General features: G+C 41.3%; 1 protein-coding gene across 4 annotated transcripts in view; it reads left to right on the forward strand.

Moving 5' to 3' along the window:
• RBM33 (RNA binding motif protein 33) overlaps window positions 1–22,981 on the forward strand; it is a 198,986-nt gene that overhangs the window by 167,369 nt on the left and 8,636 nt on the right. For all 4 annotated transcript variants that reach the window (XM_023542038.2, XM_010602106.3, XM_023542039.2 and 1 more), the window contains 2 exons: window positions 1,784–1,972; window positions 22,569–22,657. In XM_023542038.2, coding sequence (XP_023397806.2) covers window positions 1,784–1,972; window positions 22,569–22,657 — 278 coding nt within the window. The remainder of the gene's footprint in view (window positions 1–1,783; window positions 1,973–22,568; window positions 22,658–22,981) is intronic.

Consider the following 22,981-nt stretch of genomic DNA (forward strand, 5'->3'; position numbering starts at 1 on the left):
TTTTTCCCCCAAACGCAAATTTTTTCCTTCCCCAAGGCCGGGAGGATGGCTCTAGGTGCTCAACAGTGCCTATCTCAGGCCCAGGGTTGCAGCTGTTGAAGCTGGCTTGGGGATAAGGGGGCGTGGTAAAATATACGCAAGTACTTAGCTTTTGCCGAGAGCGATATTCTTCTCTGGTGCCAGAGGTGTGAGTAGGCTGTGTGGCTGGCTGCTTCTCCCTGAGGAAACTGCAGCCGAATGCTAGTACCAGCCAGCCACCACACCTCCGGGAATGGTACCTGAAGGCTCCTCTCATCTTCTGAACCGCTTCGTCCTCCCCCTGCCCCTCTTTTCATTTTCTAAGCTTGCCTTTGATGCTCAGGGCTCCTAGGTTGTCATAAATACACTTGTTTCACTTGTTTTTTCAGGTCTTTGTTGTAAGGAGGGCTCCCTGGAAGAGTTTGTGTATTCTGCCATCTTGGCTTCGTCTCCAGTAGTTCTTTAAAACTGTGGTAATGATTGGAATGGGCAGCCAGGGCTGAAATCCTTGTTATAAAACCTGCGTTTCCGTTTTTCAGCCTGGCAAATGTAAATATTCACAAGTTGGATACATGATATTTTTGCTCGTTGTGACTGGATAAAAATTATAACTGTTAGGAGATGAATTTAGTACTATACAAAATTCACCAGGTCCCTATCTTAGTCTTCTGGTGCTGCCATAACAAAAATACCACAAGTGGATGGCTCTAACAAAAAGAAATTTATTTTCTAAAAGTGTAGTCACGAGTCCAAATTCAGGGTGTTGGCTCCAGGGGAAGGCTTTCTGTCCCTGTCGGCTCTGGAGAAACGTCCTTGTAGGTTACGAGTCCAAATTCAGGGTGTTGGCTCCAGGGGAAGGCTTTCTGTCTCTGTCGGCTCTGGAGAAACGTCCTTGTAGGTTACGAGTCCAGATTCAGGGTGTTGGCTCCAGGGAACGCTTTCTGTCTCTGTCGGCTCTAGAGAAACGTCCTTGTAGGTCATGAGTCCAAATTCAGGGTGTTGGCTCCAGGGGAAGGCCTTCTGTCTCTGTCGGGTCTGGAGGAAGGTCCTTGTCCTCCGTCTGCCCTGGTTGAGGAGAGTCTCAGGTGCAGGGAGCCCACGTCCAGAGGACTTGCTCTGCTTCTGGTTCTGCTTTCTTGGTGGTATGAGGTCCCTAACTCTCTGCTTACTTCTCTTTCCCTTTATCTCTTGAGAGACAAAAGGTGGTTCAGGCCACACCCCAGGGAAACTCCCTTTACCTTGGATCTGGGCGGGGGGTGACCTGGGGGCAGGGGGTGTTATGATCCCGCCCTAATCCTGTCAATGTAAAATTACAATCACAAAATGGAGGACAAGCACACAGTAGTGGGAATCACAGTCCAACCAAATGGATACACACATTTTTGGGGGAACACAATTCAATCCATGATAGTCCCCATTGAAATTGGCTTGTAATGTGGTGGAATTGTAGGACCCTGTAATCTGTTTCTTCATTTATAAAATGATGATAGCATATAAAGTGCCCCTTTAGTAGATTTGCTTGGCACCAAGATACAGTCAAGCTTATCTGTTCCTTTCCTTTCCCTGTATCTAGATTTGCTGAGTATTGTCATCCCATTTAGACATTAGAACGTTTTCTGATAGTATGTAGAAAACCGTAGAACATTCTTTAGCTTATGGCATATTTTAATTGATTCTAAATTACTTGCTCAGTTTTATATTTTAATAACTTTGAAAATGCTTGAAGCTTAAAAATCTGAATACAGTTGCTTTTTGTTGCTGCCAGGTCATCATGTATGGGAGAGGTAGAGGAGTAGCAGGGCAGATGGGTCGCGGACGCCTCATGCCAAATAAGCAGAACTTACGCGTGGTGGAGTGCAAGCCTCAGCCTTGTGTCGTGTCGGTGGAAGGGCTTTCTTCATCAACTACTGATGTCCAGCTGAAAAACCTGCTCATGTCCGTAGGACCCATTCAGGTAGGTCGCCTTGGGCTTCTGTCTGTGTCCAAGTTTGTCAGATCCCAGAACTCAATAACTTCTCAATTTATATTGCTATACTCTTGTGTTGGTTACTTCATATTAAAATGGTGCACCTGAAAAGAAAGATAAGTATTTAATCTCCCGTGCACACTTGATAACTGAAGTTTTACCTCAGAGCTGTATTATGATGGAATTTCCCAATACCCAGTTATACATTTAAGAAAGAAATAATCCAGGTGAACCAATTATCCTTTGAAACCCTCACGTAACTTGCACACATACACACAGATTTTTTGTTCTGTCAAATGACTTGTTTGTAATAATTTTTTAAATTTTGAAGCATGTAGCTTTCTTACCCTTAATTCCAGAAACACCCTCACATGTTAACAGTTGTGGAGCTGGGTTTAGATTTTACAAGTATGACAGTTACTTGGACTGTAATTTGGTCTCTTAATTTTCAAATTGGCTAACTGCAGCACTTGCTTAAAAATCTGCTGAGCTGGCCACAAATGCATCTCTAGTTGTAAACAAAATTTCCCATCGAAGTCCCTGATCCTGAGCTTCGAGAGCCCTCTGGGTGAGTCAGTGAAGAAACGGGTTGACCTGGTTTTCTTTTTGCAGCGTATCTCTAGCCTCATTTCTGGCCTCTCCTGTCAGGTATCACCACCTCTGCCTGTCAGTGCCCTGCCTCCTGCACCACACGCCCGCCATTCACATCAGCGCCTACGTGTGAGGGTAGCAGTGCTTTAGAAGTGTGACCAGCGCAAGTGTTCAGATACACAGAGTCGATGTTAGATTTCTGACCAGTACACAGTGCTTTCTCATACGAATAGTTTATAGCCTCTTGCTTCGTGAGTAGATTTGGAAGCATCTTCCGACTAGGGTTGGTACAAATAATTACTTTATAATGTATTTCAAATCTCTATCTACTATTGAGATTTCCTGAAAGGTGAAGAGTAGCCCGTCAGAAAACTGTGTCTGTTATTGAGGTTTAATTACTGCTAGCCTGATTTTTTTTATTCCTAGAGAACAGTTATGTTTAGTTTTTATTAATTATGTTAACATATTTTAGTTATGTTTAGCTTCCCTAGTAATGAAAAGTTAACCAAAAATATCTTTGTTTCTATTCTTAACAGAGCAGATTCTCCAGTGGCTCAGTTAGGAACAACTTCTCATTTATCATGGGCATAAAGCTTGTTACACTCAGAAATAAGTTGTTTGTAGACAATTCATAACAAACCAGATTGACTTGCAGGAACAGAACTGACAATAGAGAATAGTAGCTGCGTTAAATGTGGTTATTCTGCTCTCAGACTCTAAGAACAAATGGTGATTGAGGAGGATTCTAGGTGACATAACGGTTTAGCGGTGAATCCAGCCTTTGATAAACCAGAACCTAGTCTATTCTGAACCACTGACCAGTGCTGTCTTTTGAAAAGCTCATTTTTCTAATATAATTTGAGCTCCTTCCTTCCCAGTGTTTCTCTCATCTGTTGGGCTTTCCACACTTTCCTTTTGGGGCAGAAAATGACCTGACCACTGCTCTTTCCGTTTGTGACCTGCTAGTTTTGTGGGCTTCACCTCAGCACGTGTAGCCTTGACACAGCTGAGTAACAATACCAAAGTCCGTGTTTGAACGGAAGTAACAATACCAAAGTCCGTGTTTGAACGGAAGTAACAATACCAAAGTCCGTGTTTGAACGGAAGTAACAATACCAAAGTCCGTGTTTGAACGGAAGTGCTGTTTGCTTCTCACAGGAATTGAGTTTCAGTGGCTACTTTGTGAAAATGAGTTTGGAGCCATTGTGAAATCACCTGACCTTTGTCTTATCTGTTTTCTAAATTGAATTTTGTATTTCGAAGCTATCGATTTCTGAATGGCCATTTATTCTTCAATGGTGGGGTTTTTTTTTCATGTACTGAAAAGAAGAATTAGAAATCTTTGTGTTACGTAGTTTCATTGAGGCCATTTAAAAACCTAACAGAAACAATGTTGGAATGGTTAATGACTTGTTTTAATTAGAGAAAGATTTGAGAATGAAAGTTTTCTAGGTTACATCAGTTACCCTTAAAGTAAAAGGCGAGGGCCCGTATGCCACTGCAGGAATCCCTGAGGAGTGATGGGGCAGTGCTTTTTTACGGGCGTATTCTTTCTACCTGATGAACAAAACGTAGCGCTCTCATTTCCTGCCGGCCTTAGGTCCGTGGGGTTATTTTGAGTGATAGTTTATAGATTTTTTTTTAATACTATAATCACAAAATACTCTTTCATAATTTAAAAAAGCAAGCAAACTGATATTACAAGCTTCTGCCAGCATTAGCTAGCTAAAGAAATGATGCTGTTAAGTATAAATATTAAAGGGACCAAGCTCAATGACCCAAGGCATCCTGCCTTCCCTAGGTTAAGGAAGAAAAATAGATGCAAAGTAGCTCAAGTCTCTGAGTCCTTTGGGTTACGGCACTACCTAGTGTTCACGTAATGTAATAGCAAGTTGTGGTGTTACCTAGGCTAGGAAGGACCTTGGGCCATTTAATTATAGAAAATTGTAATAACTGCATGTTAACTATATTTTTTTAATCCGTGGAATCTGAGAATTTTTATCATTGTAGCAATAGAGTGGAACGTTCTAGCCAGTGTTGCTTTTGGATTAGTATTTTACTTTCTTAAATGACATTCGTAAGTCTCACTAGAAAATTCATTTTAAAGACATCTATTTACAAGATTTTTTAGAAATATCATAGCATAACAGTGTGTTTCAGAATTTCAGATGGGAAAAGTTGCAGTAAGAATGGAAACCATGTGATACTGATTGACAGTAATACTAAATGAGTCAGGAAGAAGATTGTACCTAGGATCTTAGATAATAAAGAGAGAGGAGTTTAGAGGCTGCAGGGGGGGTGCCCCACCTTGTTGCCGGACAAGGGAGTAGGCAAAGGAGAGCCTGGTGGCACCTGCGGGTAGGCAGATTGCGAGAATATCCGGGCTCTGTGAGTCTGACGAGGAAGCTGTCCCAGGTGCCTTTGTAACACATACGTTCTGTTAGTGGCCTCCTCAGGGGAGCAACTGAAAACTTCCTGCTCCATCCCGAAGAATTGAAACCAAACTAACTTTTAGGATTAGGAAATAAGTGTATTGTAATTTCTGAGGGCTCTTTTGCATAATTTCCTTTATTTTCCGACTTGCTGGGATTTGCCTAAAATTGTTTTAAAAGAAGCAATACATCTTTTATCCTGTATTAAATTCTGCTTCATGATGTAAAAGCAAAAATACTGTTTTCTCACAAGAGCATAAAGTTGGCAATCATTCGGTGACTGTGTGTGTGTGTGTAGCTGTTTCCCTGTTTTGATAATCACTAGTGTTGGGTACTAGCAGTAATCCTAACACTAGGTGATCCTTAGCTAATACCAGCCACTGCTCTGCCTACTTTTTCTGTATTAACTTACTTTATTTGTGTCTCGCAACAGTGCTGGGAGATGGTTACTAACCTGAGATGCAGAGTAGAGTGGCCACCTGGTGAGTGGGTACTGCTTAGGGCAGTTGTTGCTGCGTTAACCCTCCAGAAAGCAGCAAGAGAAAGACTTTGATATGGGACTGGTTTAAATCTGGATTTTGTCATTTATTACTGTGCAGCTTTTGAACAAAGTACTTAACCTTTGTGAGCCTAAGCTTTCCCAGTCCTTAAAATGGAGATAACTGCCTAGCTCACGTTGTGGGGATTAAATGAGATAATGTATGACATTATGATAGCCGTTAGCATAGCATCTCACCCACAGCAGACACTTTTCCCTGTAAGTCAGATTTAGCTCCATCCAGTCTAAGACTCGCCAAGCTGAGCACTCACCAAGCTGTGCTGTCCAATGGCTAGTAGATCCATGCTCTGAAGACCCCTCCCTCAGAGTGCTGTTTATCGTGTATGAACCATGTTTCCACAGTGTCCCCAAAAGACCCTGTTTAGGGGGAATCTTGTAACAAGAAAGTGGCACTCAGGGTTGACTGCCTCCAAGGTCACTCACTGGACTTGCCTGCCTGACGCAGGCAGGACTTTTTGCAGGGTCCTCATAATTGCTAACGGTTTTGTCAGGTAATTCTAATCTTGAAGATGTGATCCATGTTTGATTTACTCCCCACAATATCTTTTCCAAAATACATACCTAATACATATTGGTCGAATGAATAAGCAATAGTCATTTTTAAAGAAGTGAAGTAACGAGGCTGTAGTTATGATTGTATTTCACCATATGAAACTTGTCTACGTATATGAAATAACAAGAATAAAAATATTTTTGAACCATGTAGTAAACTACAGAAAACAAAAGCCTGACTGGCTTCCATGTCTTTAGTTAAGGTTTACTCTCTCCCTTTCCAACAGCCCCGTTCACCTCCATGTTTTCATTAGATATTATGTCTCAGTAGTCCCTCCCTGATCTCATTTCTTACAGCTCACCCCCTCTCCCGCTCTGCTCCAACTACACTGGTCCCCTTTTTTCTCAGACGTGCCCAGCACGTTCCCCCTGTATTGCCTTTCCCTACAGCAGAAATGCTTCTTTCACTAGGTTCAGTTATTCAGCTCCTTGAGATCAGTGATGAAATGTCATTGTTTCAACGAGCTCTTAAGTTGCAACAACAACCCCCAAACCACTGCTCCCCCACCCTCACTGTCCTTCTTCCTTTTCTTCATAGCATCTAATCATCGTCTCATACACTAGCTCCTCTTTCACTTGTTCATTGTCTGACTCTGCCTACTGGTAAGCTCTGTAAGAGCAGAGATTTTGTCTGTTTATTTACTGCTTTATCCACAGAGCCTAGAATAGTGGCTGGCACAAGTGGGCATTCAGTGAAGATCAGTTGAATAAATGAATGAAACGAGAGTTAATGAAGTTATATATAGGATCGAGATAATCTAAACCAGTGCTTTTAAAAGTCGAACGTGCATATGAGTCATCTGGGGATCTTGCTGAAGTGCGGATTTTGATTCAGTAGGTCTGGGTGGAGCCCAAGATTCTACACTTGTAACCAGCTTTCAGGTGATACCAGCGCTGCTGGTCCCCAAACCTCACTTTAAGTAGCAGGATTCTGAAATAGATAGGAGTGGACTAGATCTCCCTGAGTTTCTTCTGTTTACTTGAATGTCAGAGCCCTGAGAATCTGTTTACCTCATTTTGTAAGTTCTGGTAGAAATTTTCCTCTAAGTGTGCTCTTAACATCTCATTGATGGTCATAGAGCTTCACAGTTACAGGTCTGCGAGGCCTCAGTAGAGCTCATTCAGCCAGACCTGTTAGTTGACAGATGAAGGACTTACAGGGTAATTTGCCCAAGGCTATGTAGCTTCTTAGAGGCAAAGCAGTATCTTCCCTGATCTCATCTTTTTCTGATACTCTATTCTACGTAACTGTGAAGTTATTGATCAACAAATTATTAATCTTGAGTTATATTGTTATTTTATTCTCCTTTATTGTGTGAAAACAAGTATAATTACTGTTAAGGTACTCTGTTGTTGTTAGGTGCCGTCAAGTTGGCTCCAACTCTCAGTAACCCTGTCTGTGTACAACAGAACAAAATACTGCTGGGTCCTTTACCGTCCTCACAATCGTTGTGTTTGAACCCATTGTTGCTGCTACTGTGTCAGCACATTTCGTTGAGGATCTTTCTCTTTTTCCCTGACCCTGTACTTCACCAAGCACGATGTCCTCCTCCAGGGACTGGTCCTGCCTAATACCACGTGAGACGAAGTCTTGCCATGCTCACTTCTAAGGAGCATTCTGGCTGTACCCCGCTTCTAAGACAGATTTGTTCATTCTTCTGGTAGTCCATGGTGTAGTCACTATTCTTTGCCGACATTGTAATTCAAGTGTGTCAATTCTTTGGTCTTCCTTATTCATCATCCAGCTTTCACAGGCATATGAGACAACTGAAAATACCACGGCTTGGGTCAGGTGCACCTTAGTCCTCAAAGTGACATCTTTGCTTTTTAACACTTTAAAGAGGTCTTTTGCAGCAGATTTGCCCAATGCAATATGTCATCTGATTTCTTGGCTGCCACTTCCGTGGACAAGTAAAACAATTCCTTATACTGGATCTCTTATCAGTGCCAGATAGATCCTGATTACATTGGATAAACTAATGCAGGCAGCTCTGAATTAGAAATATAGTCTTTTTTTTTTTTTTTTCATTCTCGTCTCCTAGAATCTTCTATACCAAGTTTTCAATAATTGTAAATTACAAGAACTTAGATTCCTTGAAGACAGTTGTTTTTATTTTTTCCATCAGATTCTCATAAACCACATAAAAATGTAAGAGCTATCTAGTAATGCTTCTATCACTTCCTGGCATAATCTGGAAGGGAGAGAAATGAAAGATGAGACCACCATGTTTTCCTTGAAAGAAAACGTGTTACATCCATGTGGATGCAGCCACAGGTCATCTTAGATTCATGGACAAAAAGAAGCAGTGTGCAATAGGAGAAGTCTCATGAGGAGCAATAACCCCTGGCTCAAGAGCTGACAGAGCCGGAGCTGGAGAACTTCTATAGGTGGGGTGCCCCACAATGCACCCATATACCTCAGGAGAGGGACTCTAGGGCCTTCCTTACACAGATTCCTGCCCCCCTGACCTGGCCAGGTAGGCCTAGTTAGGTGAGCTGACAAACTACTAAGCGTGCTTCTACCTAGCCCGGTACCCAAAGGACTCATAGGGACCAGTTTCACGGAACTGGTCGCCCCTGGGTTCTGGAAGTTGTCCCACTGGAGATGGAGAATTTCTTGTATGGTGCCTCCACCTAGCCCATAGCTTAGGGACCCTGGAGGTCCCTTTGCTCTCCCCCAGCCATCTTATATGCACAGAGGACAACGTGGATTTTTCCTGCCTGACAACCCTATTTGAGTGGGCGTGTGTCAGACACCTTGGTGCCCAGCTCAGAAAGGTATCTCTTTAACTCTGCTAAGCAGCGTGGCGGGGGGAGTGGACAGCGGTGTGGCAGCAGTGGTGGTTTATTCCAAAACCTAAAGACTGTAGCAGGGCTTGTGTAAAGAACTGCCTTCTCATAAGCCGTGAGAAAAAGCTGTGGGCTCCTTTTGAGGACAAAACTAACAGTTTGTTGCTGGCTCCAGTTACTGACTCGTGTGAGGGGGTGTGCTGTCCAGGAGGAGCTCTGCTGTCACTGTCGGGGCCGGCCTGCCTAGCCGTGCTGTCAAGAAATCTTGAGTGAAAGCAGTTCAGTCGTTTTGAAGTTCGGGACAATTGGGAAAGAAAAGCTGGGCATAGTCAGACTTTGGGAACACCACCATCACAGAGAAACTGAAGTCATTAAAGATACAGGCGTGGTCACATGATCTGGAAACAAAATGGGAAGAAGTTTAGTCGGAGGCCCTCACAGATCTGAAAACACTGTTGTGAATTACCCAAATGAAGAAGGAGCAGTCGAAGGTCAGTGTGGTCACCCAGGGAGCTCTTTGAAGAGTTGTTATGTTTTTAAAGGATAAGTGTATGGTGGAAAGAAGATTGTACAACTGATGATGAAAATGAAGGAGGAGAGGCCATAAAGATGCTTTTAAATTGTGTCAGAGCCCAAAAAGAACAGTACTGTGTAACGATAATGTAGATATAAACCCACAAAAACCCAAACCCATTGCTGTTGAGTCAATTACAACTCACAGCGACCCTATAGGACAGAGTAGAACGCCCCCATAGGGTTTCCAAGGAGCAGCTGGTAGATTTGAACTGCCAACCTTTTGGTTAGTAGCTACCCTCTTAACCACTGCACCACCAGGGCTCCAGTGTTAACATGAGAAGCCCAAATATTAGAATTCAGGAAAGGCCATAGAATCAGCATCCAAGAAGACCCAACTGTTGAGAAGAACTGGAGTTACAGTTGATTCCATTAGAATCAGCACATGATGGGGCTGATGCAGACCACTGTTGGAATAGTGTGTTCAGTGCTTCAGGAGCCCATTTTAAGCGAGAGAGTATACATTGTACTGTGTATAGAAGACTTACCAGAGTAAAGAAGTCCTGTACCATTCCATACAAGAAATGGTCAAAGAAACTGGGAGTGTTGAGCCTGGAGAGGAAAAGACAGTGGGGAATAAATGGAGAACTGCCCTCAGGTACTGCAGATGTTGTCCTGTGAAAAGGGAGGCTTGTTAAGTGTTCTTCAGTGGTTCTCAAACCATTTCCTGGCGGATTTGTTTTAGCACAGGTTGCTGGCCCCACCTCCAGGGCCTTGGAGTCTGTCCCTTTCGGGTGGGGCCCAATAATTTGCATTTCTGGTGAGTTCCCAGGTGACACTGATGTGTTGATCCGGGAGACCAGGGTTTGAGAATAAATACCTAAAGGGTGCACTTAGAAACAATGGGTGATAGTTCCTGGAAGGCAGAATGTAAAGAACCTTCTGTTAGCAGAGTTGCCTCAGTTTGAGGTGTTCCTTTATTGAGATCATGTGTTGTTACTGTGTGTGTTCAAGCTAAGGCTCTTTGGGTTATTGTTGTACCAAGGGTTTGGAGTGTACCTTTAAGGCACCTTTTGACTCCAGCGTCCTGTGATTTTGTGAAGAAGGAGTTCGCCGCCCTTAATCTCTTTTGTTAAGAAAAGTATAAAACAGTTTATTTATATAGAAACAAATAGTGGGCTGAGAGGAAGGTCTCACTCTTACTTCCAGATCCGAGTTATAATTTGGTTAGTGATCCTTGATCAGTGTTTTGTTGTTGTTTCGCTGGTAAGTAAATGGCAAAGTAAGATTTACAATATAATTTTAGCCTAAGTTTTTTATCTTTGTACTGCAATGCAGACTCCATTGTTGAAAAACACTACTAAGTGGTATACATTATCTGTGCACGCATGTATATATCTATATTGCTAAGTGGTATACATTACATATTTATGTGTGCGTGCACATTTTTATGTATATATTACTAAGTGGTATATATTACGTCATTTGTGTGTGTGCATTTATATATATTACTAAGTGGTATACATTATTTGTGTGTGTGCACATTTATTTATATATTACTAACTGGTGTATATTATTTATGTGTATGCACATTTATATATATATTACTAAGTGGTATACGTTACATCATTTATGTGTGTGCATGCGTTTATATATAACTAAGTGCTATACATTACATCATTTATGTGTATGCATATTTATATATTACTGAGTGGTGTACATTACATCATTTAGTGCACATTTATGTATATATATTTCTAAGTGGTATACACTACACATTATGTGTGCGCATGTATATATATGTATTACTAAGTGGTATACACTACGTCATGTGTGTGTGCACATTCATATATTATTAAGTGGTTTACATTACATCATTAATGTGTGTGCGCACATTTACACATACATAATTGTTTTTTTTTTAATCACAGAACACTGATACGCATTACAGACTGAAAATCGGGGAAACGCTACTTGAAGTTTACTTGGTTTTCTAGCTTATTGAGTATGCAGAGACTAACAAAAGAGGTTTATAGGATGGTACTAGAATGAATTGAGACCCACAGAGACCCCATGAGGGGAAGGGAAGGAAAAAAAAAATCGAATTACTACTGTAGTCAAATAGTTCAACTAGAATTCAACATAAACTTACTTATTTTAGTTCAAGCCCCTATTAGTAATAGGTTCATTACTTCTTCAAAGACCTAGGTACCTATTCTAAAATACATGGGCCCGAAGAGAGCTTATTTGTAAAGATGCGTTAAAGTTATAGGCCTTATTTTTTTGTGACTTTACAATTCAAGTTAAATTTGTAATTAAAATTGTAAAACTTGTTACTTCGGGTGCTGTAAAATGTCCCATTGGGTTAGTCACTTTCAAAGTTGAATTACAGAGGAATTTGGTGTTTGGGCTCTGTTAGAAAAATATAATTATCTAAAAAGAAAGTATTTACTTCTTTGTTTTAAACTAGTATAGATCAAAGAGGGATGACATTCATATAATAGCTAAAATTGATCCCAACAATCTTTTGGCACCAAATTGACTTTTGTTCATCTCTTAAAAATTCAGTTTTACATATATATCTATAGTTTTTAAAAGCTTGAAGATAAAGAGCCATTTAAAATATGAAATGATACATACTAAGAAGTTGATAATGTCATGTTTAACAACAGCTAAATTTGCTCTAGAATTACTATAGGGAGATGATTTCATGAAGAAAAAAATGGGAAGTTAAAGTCTCAATTGAGATTAAGTAACTCTTCAATTAATTTTGTATGTATTTTCCTAGCACCTGTATTTGGAATCCCAAAGAAAGAACCTCGTGCAGTAAGTTTTCAGGATATCTTACTGTTCTACAAAGCACAGCCAACTCTTGATTATACTCAACTGACCCAGTTAAAAACAAGAGAGGCTAATTGAGTCAGGGATTTTGGATTGGCTGGTGAATTTCACCAGAGCTACTGCAGAAGAGCAGTGCAGGTGACGTGAGTGTCCGCCCATCCTGCTCCACACTTTGACAGTGGTCGTAATGAGTGTGATGATAAGAGACCTGAATCACCGCTAGGGTTGTAGATAACCTATACCAGGATTATCCCTAGGAATCAAAAGTTGACTGTGCAGCAAGCTAAACAAAAAGGCTGTGTAGAGGTTTACTTAGCAAAGGCTTTACACACCCCTTGACATAAGTTAACATTTTTTTGTAGCTTGATTTCTCTCTCTCTCTCTCTTTTCTGTCCTGTGATTCAGAGCCCAAGGAAGTTGGTCAGAATTGGAAATTATACACAATTGTTGCTTTTCTAGAACTGAAATGGAATTTGAGAGCTTTGAGATTTGATGTAGGTTAAAATTTTGTAATATTTCCTAAGATCCTCCATGTGGGTGGGGATGGGGTGGGAGAAGAAGTGGTGGCAGGCAGCCTGACTATTCTATTTAAGGTACATCAAAAGCAGAAGGTATTTTTAATGTCTCATTTCAAAAATCCTTTTGGAGTGGAATTTTTTTCTATATTAGTCTTATTCTTGAAGAGCAGCACTTTGAAAAATAACTTCTCACTTCTGATTTGTGTCACAAATCAGATTAGTTTTTATTCATCCCTTATTTTCTACCATTAAATTGCAGGTTATCAGTGATCAGATAGTCCCATAATTGAGAAATCTTATACTCGCAATTTTTTCATTTTGTACCCCACTTTTTTGCTCTTACTTCCTGTTTTCCTTTTCTGCCCACTACCTTCAGTTTGCTTTACTACAGTTCCTCCCTTTCCTAACCATCTCTCTTGGTCATCTAGTACAGCTATAACAGAAATACCACAAGTGGATGGCTTTAACAAAGAGAAATTGATTCTCTCACTGTCTAGTAGGCTACAAGCCCTAATTCAGGTCATCAGCTCCAGGGGAAGGCTTCTACTCTCTGTCAGCTCTGGAGGAAGGTCCTCGTCATCACTCTTCCCAGTGCAGGAGCCTCAGGTCCAATTGCTCCTGGAGCTGCTTTCTTGGTGGTATGAGGTCCCCAGCTCTCAGCTTGCTTCCCTTTCCTTTTATCTCTTAAGAGATAAAAGGTGGTGCAGGCCATACCCCAGGGGAACTCCCTTTACGCTGGATCTGGGAGGTGACCTGAGTAAAGGTGGTATGACAATCCCACCCTAATCCTCTCAGCATAAAAGTACAATTACAAAATGAAGGACAACCACACAAAACTGGGAATCATGATCTAACAAGTTTATATACACATTTTTGGGGGGGTGTAATTCAATCCATGACACCATCTTTGACCCACCTTGGGGACGGGGTCAGATAGCTGTCTCTGACAGGATCCTCATTTTTCCTTAAGGCCTGAAATTGGAGGAAATGGTAGACTTCATCGTTTCTCCTCTTCTGAGTTCCTGAATTTGAGGCCCCCGAGGCAAATCCCAGCCCCCATCTTCCTTGTTCTCTACGTTCTACGTCTCCCCACCCCAACACAACACAAACAGCAGTGTTCCTTTGACCTAGTTTTTCCTTCTTGCCTGTGGTAGCCACTGCTTTCTTTATTTTCCCCAGGCTAATAAAGTAGTCAGCAGGAGGAGGTGGGAGCTGACGGCACTGGACGCTGAGTCTCAGAGTCTCAGAGCCATACGGGTATTTACACAAGTAATATCATTTCTTAGCACACTGTCACATATTGAAATGACTAAATATGGCTCTAAAATTGGCCTTGACTAGACCCTAAAGCTTGGACAGATAAATCAGATAATGGTTTTTTTTTTTTTTTTAATCCCCAAGGATTACTTAACTAAAGAGCAGAAGGTGGTTCAGGGAGAAAAGAACTAAGCAACTAATGAATAACAGCTCAACCATAAGCAAAAACCCTGTCCTCGTGAGCTGAAGCGGCAGCGTGCGTACTGTGTCTAGGTGGACATGGCCCAGGGGCCCTGAAGGAGCGCTGTAGCATCAGTGTTTACTTCGGCGATTTGTCTTAATATACAGAGTCCTTTTGGGAGCAGTTCTTGAAAAATATTTATTTTGTAAATATGTGAATATATAAATGTAAATAGTATACTATTTTTATTTTTATATATAAACATAAATGTCATAAAGTACAACACGCTGCATTTGAGATTTTCTTAATTAGGACAAAGAAGTAAAATATAGAAGAACTGCTTGTAATTTACTGATGTTACAGGAGAGGCTGAGAGAGAGAATTATGGATAGCTCAGGAATCTGGGTTCTTGAGGAATTTGATTTGCTTGTGTCTTCAGTACACTTAACCCTTTCAAGCCCGGGGTACCCATAGCGACCCCGAACTTTTTTTTAGCCTCGGGGGTTTATTGGGAAGCTGCTGCACCACTGATAGTGCATGATTGCTGCAAGGCAGGGCCCTTTAGGACAGTGTATGCCACAGATTACTGGCTTTACAGGGCATGGTATGAGGTATCTGAATTTTAGGTAGGAAAAATAGAAATTTTCAAAATTTTTATTTGTTACACATGTGTATAATTAGTGGTACTTCATATGTATCACTAAACACTTAGGGGAAGCTTGTGGGAAGGGGCAAAAAAAAAAAAAAAATCCATACTACCTACCAAAAATTCAGACACAATGATTCAGCATGCTTCCATTAATGAAAACACATGGTATCAACAAGACAGTCAAAGCAGAAAATAATTGGATCACCAAAGGACAGCCCCTTCTGTATTGCTGAGGTTTTGTGAGCATTCATTAGCTTAAAAATATTTATGGATTTAAGGAATGACTGTGTCCCTTTTTCATTTACTTGGTAAGAAAATAGAAATTTATTGGCATTTTCAACATACTGCTTTTTCAGTAAAGTTTGTTCTCATTTTAATTGGTCAAGATACCATTTTATTTATTACCCTGAAGATGAAAATAATGTCCGTCCACTTAAATTTTTTGCCTGATTGAAGGAACGAGCCAGAAGATTTCATTTTCTCACATGAATAACTAGAAGAGGCATGCAGGACAGTGGTCAGAGTGCAGGTTCTAGAACAGACTGCTTGCCGTGACCTTGGGCAGGTTGCTTAAGCTCTCTGGGCTTCCTGTTCCTCGCCTTCTCAGTGGGGTGATAATAGCGCACACGCACGTCGTATGGTAGTTGTGAGGATTCGACGATTAAATCCATGTAGCACACTTAGAACAGCACTTAGTGCATAGTAAGTGTTCAGAGTGTTAGTTTATTATTGTAATATTTGAAAAGCACAAAGGAAAATAGTGTATTAGGAGTCCTGGTTGCGCAGTGGTTAAGAGCTCGGCTGCTTAACCAAAAGGTTGGCAGATAGAACCCACCAGCTGCTCCTTAGAAACTGTGTGGAGCAGTTCTACTCTGTCCCATAGGGTCACTGTGAGTCGGAATTGCCGCAACGGCAATGGGTTTGGTTTGTTTTTTGATAAGTGTGTTAAGTGATTCATACAGTATTTATTAAAATAAAAATTGAGCAGTTTATATATATTTTTAGATAAGGTAAATTCATCACTGTTCTTTTAATTCTTGCAGTAAGTTTTGCCACAGTGTTAGCAGTGGTTAATGTGAAGGTACTGAAATCACTCTGGAGGCATTACTTAAACCCCTTCAGAGCCCTGGAATACCATAACCATATTGCCAGAGGAAAGGAAAGAATGCCACCGACAAGGTTAAACGCCAGGAAATGGAACTTAGGGATGAAAGTGCTACCTGGGTGCTGATTGTGGTTAGGGTCAATGTGAATCTGTATCTCCAGTAAACTGAGAAATGACTCTTATCCCACATACTCCTCTGCCCTCACGTGGTGGCAGCAGAGAATGGCATTTTCCTTTCGGAAACATCGCTTCATGGTTTCAATAACTAAAAGTCATTTGAAGGATAATCTACAGAATGGGAGCAAGCAAAAGATAGGGCTGGCAGCTTGGAAAGAGAAAACAGATTTCTGTCAAATAATACAAATGGAATTTCAAAGGCCAGAAAAGCCATATTGCTGAAAATGTATCCAAGAGATGGGAAGTAATTAATGAAAGATCAGTTATTGAGCTTTATTTTCCCTGTAGCTTAATGATAAGTGAAATCAAGAAGATTCTTTTACTTCCATTTTTTTCTATCAGAAGAAGGAAAATCTGGTATTTTGTCACACTTTTTTTCAGAAAAAACAGACACTTTGCTCTCTAGTCTGTGAGTCAGCTGCCTGAGTTGCTGGCCTGTGCTGGTGATACATTCCCAGAACCATTTGACTGATGTTTCTAGTGGTGGTCACTTGACAAACTTTATCCATGCTGTTTAATTTGGAGACTTGAAACCTTTTATTTCTGTGTAATGGCTTTGTTTTAGGAGTGCTGACGGTCCGTTTTATAGATGAGCAACTTTTTGGAAAGTGTTTTAGTATATTTTTAGAGCTCTATTGTCGTGTTTAATAATAGAATTTTTATGATTATTGAAGTGAACAGTACCTATTTCATATACAGTATAACTTTTCTGGGCCTTTTCGAAGGGGTTGATATTTTTGATTATATGCTTTCATTGTAGATCTCTGACTAATGCTTTAAAATTACACAGCCACACGTTTAAATACTTTTAAAGGATCATGTGTTACCATTGTTTTTTTTTTTTCTAGCTGACATATTTCACTAATACAGAAACCCAGACATAGCAAAGAAATAGCACCTTGCCACTGAAAATACTGTGACTTGCGCTGCATATTCATGTGTCAGCGTGGTGCTTCCCAAAAAGCAGTGTGCTGAGAGCCTGCCTGATGAACCCTGCTCTTAACTGCAGCATCAGGGGAGCCTGCATGTTGCTTCAGAGACAAATGCACAGAACCTGCCTTGGAACCAGATTCTCATAGAAATTTCAGCTCTATTCAAAATCTGGAGATTGGTTATTGTGGATTGAATTGTGTCCCCAAAAAATATGTGTTGTAAATCCTAACCTATATGCCTGTGGTTATAATCCCATTTGGGGATGGGTTGTCTTTGTTATGTTAATGAGGCAGGATTAGTGTAGGATGTGTCTTAAGTCAGTCTCTTTTGAGATATAAAAGAGATGAAACAAACAAGCAGAAGTGGGGAAGAGAGATGCCAAGCCACATGAATATTGCACAGGAGCAGAAGCTCAAAGAGACAAGGACCTTCCTCCAGAGCTGACAGAGAAAGTCTTCCCCTGGAGCCTGCACTCTTAATTTGGACTTGTAGCCTCCTAAAATGTGAGAAAAAAAAATTGTGTTAAAGCCATCCATTTATGGTATATCCGTTATAGCAGCTCTAGATAACTTAAGACAGAGTTTGGTACTAGGAGTAGGGTGCTGCTCTAACATATACTTCATGTGGGAGCAGTTTTAGAATTGGATAATGACTGGAGGCTAGAAGAGTTTTAAGGTGCCTAATAGTGAAAGCAAAGATGTCACCTTGAAAACTAAGGTGTGCCTGACGCAAGCCATGGTATTTGCAGTTGCATCATATGCATGTGAGATCTGGGTAATGAATAAGGGAGACCGAAGAAGAATTGATGCCTTTGAATCGTGGTGTTGGTGAAGAATATTAAATATACCACGGACTGCCAAAAGAACAAACAACTGTGTCTTGACAGAAGTACAACCAGAATCCTCCTTAGAAGCAAGGATGGCAAGACTGCATCTTACATACTTTGTACATGTTGTCAGGAGGGATCAGTCCCTGGAGAAGGGTAGAGTACGGGGTCAGTGGAAGAGAGGAAGACCCTCAACGAGGTGAATTGACACAGTGGCTGCAACAATGGGCTTAAGCGTAAGAATGATTGTGAGCATGGCAAAGGACCGGGCAGAGTTTGGTTCTGTGGTACATAGGGTAGCTATGAGTCGGAACCAACTCGACAGGACCTGACAACAGTAGTAAAAGCCTAGAATGCCTTGGAGAGACTGTTGGTAGAATTATAGATGTCAAAGACAGCTCTGGTGAGGGCTCAGAAGGAAATGAGGAGAGCTACAGAAAAAGTCTCTACTGTCTTTGAGAATACATATGGCTCCTGCAACAGAACATTTCTAAAAATGTTGAGTGTTAAATGTGCTCCTGGTGAGGCTTTAAAAGAAAACGGAGAACATGTGGTTGGACAGTGGAGGAAAGGCAGTGCTTTCTGTGCAGTGTCAAAGAACTTCTCTGAATTACGTTCAAATGTTCGGTGGAAAGTAGAACTTGCAAGTGAGGGACTTGGATGTTTGGCTAAGAAGACCTCTAAGCAAGTTCTTGAAGGGCTGCGGGAGTTCTCCTTGCTGCTTATAGTAAAACGCGAGAGGAAAGAGTTGGACTTAAAAATGCATGGTGCAAAATGAAAACAAAACTTACAGATTTGGAAAATTATTTTATACAAACTAAGGACACACGTCCCAGAATGTTCACCAAGGATGTGGCTACACAATCTCTTGTTAAAGAGATTAAGACTGACTGATGCACCTGACCAGCTACCATAGCAGAAAACCCATCAGCTTAGACCCAAGGGGTCAGAGATAGGACGAAAGGAAAGGAAGCTGTCTGCCTCTTGAAATTCTGCTGACAGGTAACGGGCCAGAGGAGGTACGTCTGAATCCTCCAAGAAAAGAAAAGGACTATCCTTAGAGCAGCTCAGAGATCAGAACAACTGTTGGCTGGAAGGAGCACAGGAAGCAGGGCTGCCTGGGTTTCAAAGGGTGGGGCCACAGCCTGCTAGGTTTCAAAGAGACAAATCTTGACCAGCTCAGTTCTGGAGTATGTGGCTGCCGTTAAGGTGTGCTAAGGGGGTGGGGGCTGCGCAAAGCTGAGGGAGCAGAGTTGCCATTCCGGTGGGCCTAGAAGGCAGAGCCAAAGCCCAGGGCTGAGGGCCTCCACCCAGAATCCAGAGGGCATAGCTAACATCCAGAATCTGGAGGGTGGGGCCATTGCCCAGATGGGCTCAGAGAACAGAGGATTATTTTCAAGCCTTGAGAGCTAGTGCATAAATTGTTCTGCTGGATCTTGGACTTGCTTCGTATCTCTTATCCCTTCTTTCCCTCCAGTTGCTCCCATTTCTAAGGGAAATGTCTACCTTGTGCCTGTTCCACCATTGTACTACGATAACAGATAACCTGTAGTCTGTGTTTCACCAGTTTGCAGATGAAGAGGAATTTTGCCCCAGGATGTAATACTCCTAATGTCGCACCCATATTTGATTTATTTTGATTTTTTTAATTTTTATTATGCTTTAAGTGAAAGTTTACAAATCAAGTTAGTCTCTCACACAAAAACTTATATACACCCTGCTACATACTCCCAGTTGCTCTCCCTCTAATGAGACAGCCTGCTCCCTCCCTCCACTCTCTGTTTTCATGTCCATTTCACCAGCTTCTAACCCCCTTACCCTCTCATCTCCCCTCCAGGCAGGAGATGCCAACGTAGTCTCAAGTGTCCACCTGATCCAAGAAGCTCACTCCTCACCAGCATCCCTCTCCAACCCATTGTCCAGTCCAATCCCTGTCTGAAGAGTTGGCTTTGGGAATGGTTCCTGTCCTGGGCCAACAGAAGGTCTGGGGCCCATGACCACTGGGGTCCTTCCAGTCTTAGACCATTAAGTCTGGTCTTTTTACGAGAATTTGGGGCCTGCATCCCACTGCTCTCCTGCTCCCTCAGGGGTTCTCTGTTGTCTTCCCTGTCAGGGCAGTCATCATTTGAAGCTGGGCACCATCTAGCTCTTCTCATCTCAGGCTGTTGTAGTCTCTGGTTTATGTGGCCCTTTCTGTCTCTTGGGCTCGTAATTACCTTGTGTCCTTGGTGTTCTTCATTCTCCTTTGGTCCAGGTGGGTCGAGACCAATTGATGCATCTTAGATGGCTGCTTACTAGCATTTAAGACCCCAGACGCCACCCTTCAAAGTGGGATACAGAATGTTTTCTTAATAGATTTTATTACGCCATTTGACTTAGATGTCCCCTGAAACCGTGGTCCCCAGACCCCCGCCCCTGCTGCGCTGGCCTTCGAAGCATTCAGTTTATTCCGGAAACTTCTTTGCTTTTGGTTTAGTCCAGTTGTGCTGACTTCGCCTGTATTGTGTGTTATCTTTCCCATCACCTAAAGTAGTTCTTATCTACTGTCTAATTAGTGAATACCCCTCTCCCGCTCTCCCTTCCTCCCCCGTCTGGTAACCATCAAAGAACATTTTCTTCTCTGTTTAAACTATTTCTTGAGTTCTTATAATGGTGGTCTTATAATAGTGTCCTTTTGCAACTAATTTCACTCAGCATAATGCCTTCCAGAATCCTCCATCTTATGAAATGTTTCACAGATTCATCACTGTTCTTTATCAATGTGTAGTATTCCATTGTGTGAATATACCATAATTTATCCATTCATCTGTTGATGGGCATCTTGGTTGCTTCCATCTTTTTGCTGCTGTAAACACTGCTGCACTGAACAGGGGTGTGTATATATCTGTTCATGTAAAGTCTCTTATTTCTCTAGGATATATTCCAAGGAGTGGGATTCCTGGTTCGTATGGTAGCTCTATTTCTAGCTTTTTAAGGAAGCACCAAATCGATTTCCAAAGTGGTTGTACCATTTTACATTCCCACCAGCAGTGTATAAGAGTCCCAGTCTCTCCACAACCTCTTCAACATATATTGTTTTCTGTTTTTTGTATTAATGCCAGCCTTGTTGGAGTGAGGTGAAATCACATTGTAGTTTTGATCTGCATTTCTCTAATGGCTGATGATCATAAGCATTTTCTCATGTATCTGTTAGCTACCTGAAGGTCTTCTTTAGGGAAGTGTCTGTTCATATCTTTTGCCCATTTTTTAATCGGGTTGTCTTTTTGCAGTATCATGTAGATTTTAGATACAAGACGCTGATCGGAAATGTCATAGCTAAAAACTTTTTCCCAGTCTGTAGGTAATCTTTTTACTCTTTTGGTGAAGTCTTTGGATGAGCATAGGTGTTTGATTTTTAGGAGCTCCCAGTTACCTAGTTTTTCTTCTACATTCTTTATAATGTTTTGCATACTGTTTATGCCATGTATTAGGGCTCCTAACATTGTCTCTATTTTTTCTTCCATGATCTTTATCGTTTTAGATTTTATATTTAGGTCTTTGATCCATTTTGAGCTCTTTTTTGTGTATGGAGTGAGGTATGGCTCTTGTTTCATTTTTTTGCAGGTGGATATCCAGTTATGCCAGCACCATTTGTTAAAAAGACTGTCTTTTTGGGGCCTTTGTCAAATATCAACCACTCATATGTGGATGGATTTATGTCTGATTCTCAATTCTGTTCCACTGGTGGTCTATGTATCTGTTGTTGTACCAGTACCAGGCTGTTTTGACTACGGTAGCAGTATAATAGGTTCTACAGTCAGATAGAGTGAAGCTTCCCACTTTGTTCTTTTTCAGTAATGCATTACTTATCCGGGGCCTCTTTCCCTTCCATATGAAGTTGGTGGTTTGTTTCTCCATCTCATCAAAGAATGCCGTTGGAATTTGGATCGGAATTGCATTAAATGTATAGATCGCTTTTGGTAGAATAGACTTTTTTTTTTTTTAAGTCTGTATTTGATTTAGATGATTCAGAAGATGAGATTTGGACTTGATTTAAGACTTTTGGGTTGATGTGATGGGGTGAGTGTGTTTTGCATGTGGCAAGGACATGAATTTCAAATGCTATGGATTGAACTGTGTTCCCCAAAAATATGTGTTGTAAATTTTAACCTCTAAGCCTGTGGTTATAATCCCATTTGAGAATGGGTTGTCTTTGTCCTGTTAATGAGGTGGGATTAGTTTCCTCACATGTGGTAGACACTGTTTTTTATAAAAGATTATTAGGGATCCTATTATAAGTCATCTGACAGGAGGGTATGAGAAAGGAAGTGATATATCCAAGGGTTAACTAACTGTCGCTGAGTCCCACAGAAGGTTTGGAGAGGACTGGAGTGCTTGTGTGAAGCCACATGTGGGCAGTCTTCAGAACCAGGCTGAAGGGGTGTAAATGTTGCTGAGAGCAATGACTTACTGAAGTACTGTTTTTGGACAGACTATTTTAATATGTAAGAAAAATTGTCAGGGAAAGAAACTGAATATAGAAAGGGAGGCAGATGAGGTTGTTTTAGTGTTCCAAGTCCAACCTGGACTCTCATTTTATATTAAAGCTAATTTTATGTATTGTTATTATTTTTTTTACCATTGATATGACATTAAAATATTTTTTGTTTTCCTCCTCTAGAGTTTACAGATGCTTCCCCAGCAACGGAAAGCCATAGCGAAGTTTAAGGAACCAGCACATGCGTTAGCATTTCAACAGAAATTCCACAGGTAGCTGGTCAATTCTTGGACCTCTGTGGTTATGTGGTTCAGGAGTGGGGAGGAGCCCCCCCTGTGGTCTGCTTTCTGTGTAGGTTGCATGTGTCTTTGTGTGTATGTGTGTGCCCACGAGGTACGATTGGAGGAATACCCCAGTAGTGCGTAAAGGGAGCAGAATCCTTCCCTCAAACACTGCAGCCTTACCTGATGTGAGCAGTTAACTCTCTTCTTTTAACATAGGACTTATCTGTAATTCTGGATTTTCTTTAATCAGGAGCCACCCTTCTACTTTTGTTTCCTTTTGTCTTGGCGAATTTGTTGCTGGTGTGCACTACC

This window comes from Loxodonta africana, chromosome 22 (genome assembly GCF_030014295.1).
Source record: "Loxodonta africana isolate mLoxAfr1 chromosome 22, mLoxAfr1.hap2, whole genome shotgun sequence".
Classification (NCBI taxonomy): domain Eukaryota; kingdom Metazoa; phylum Chordata; class Mammalia; order Proboscidea; family Elephantidae; genus Loxodonta; species Loxodonta africana.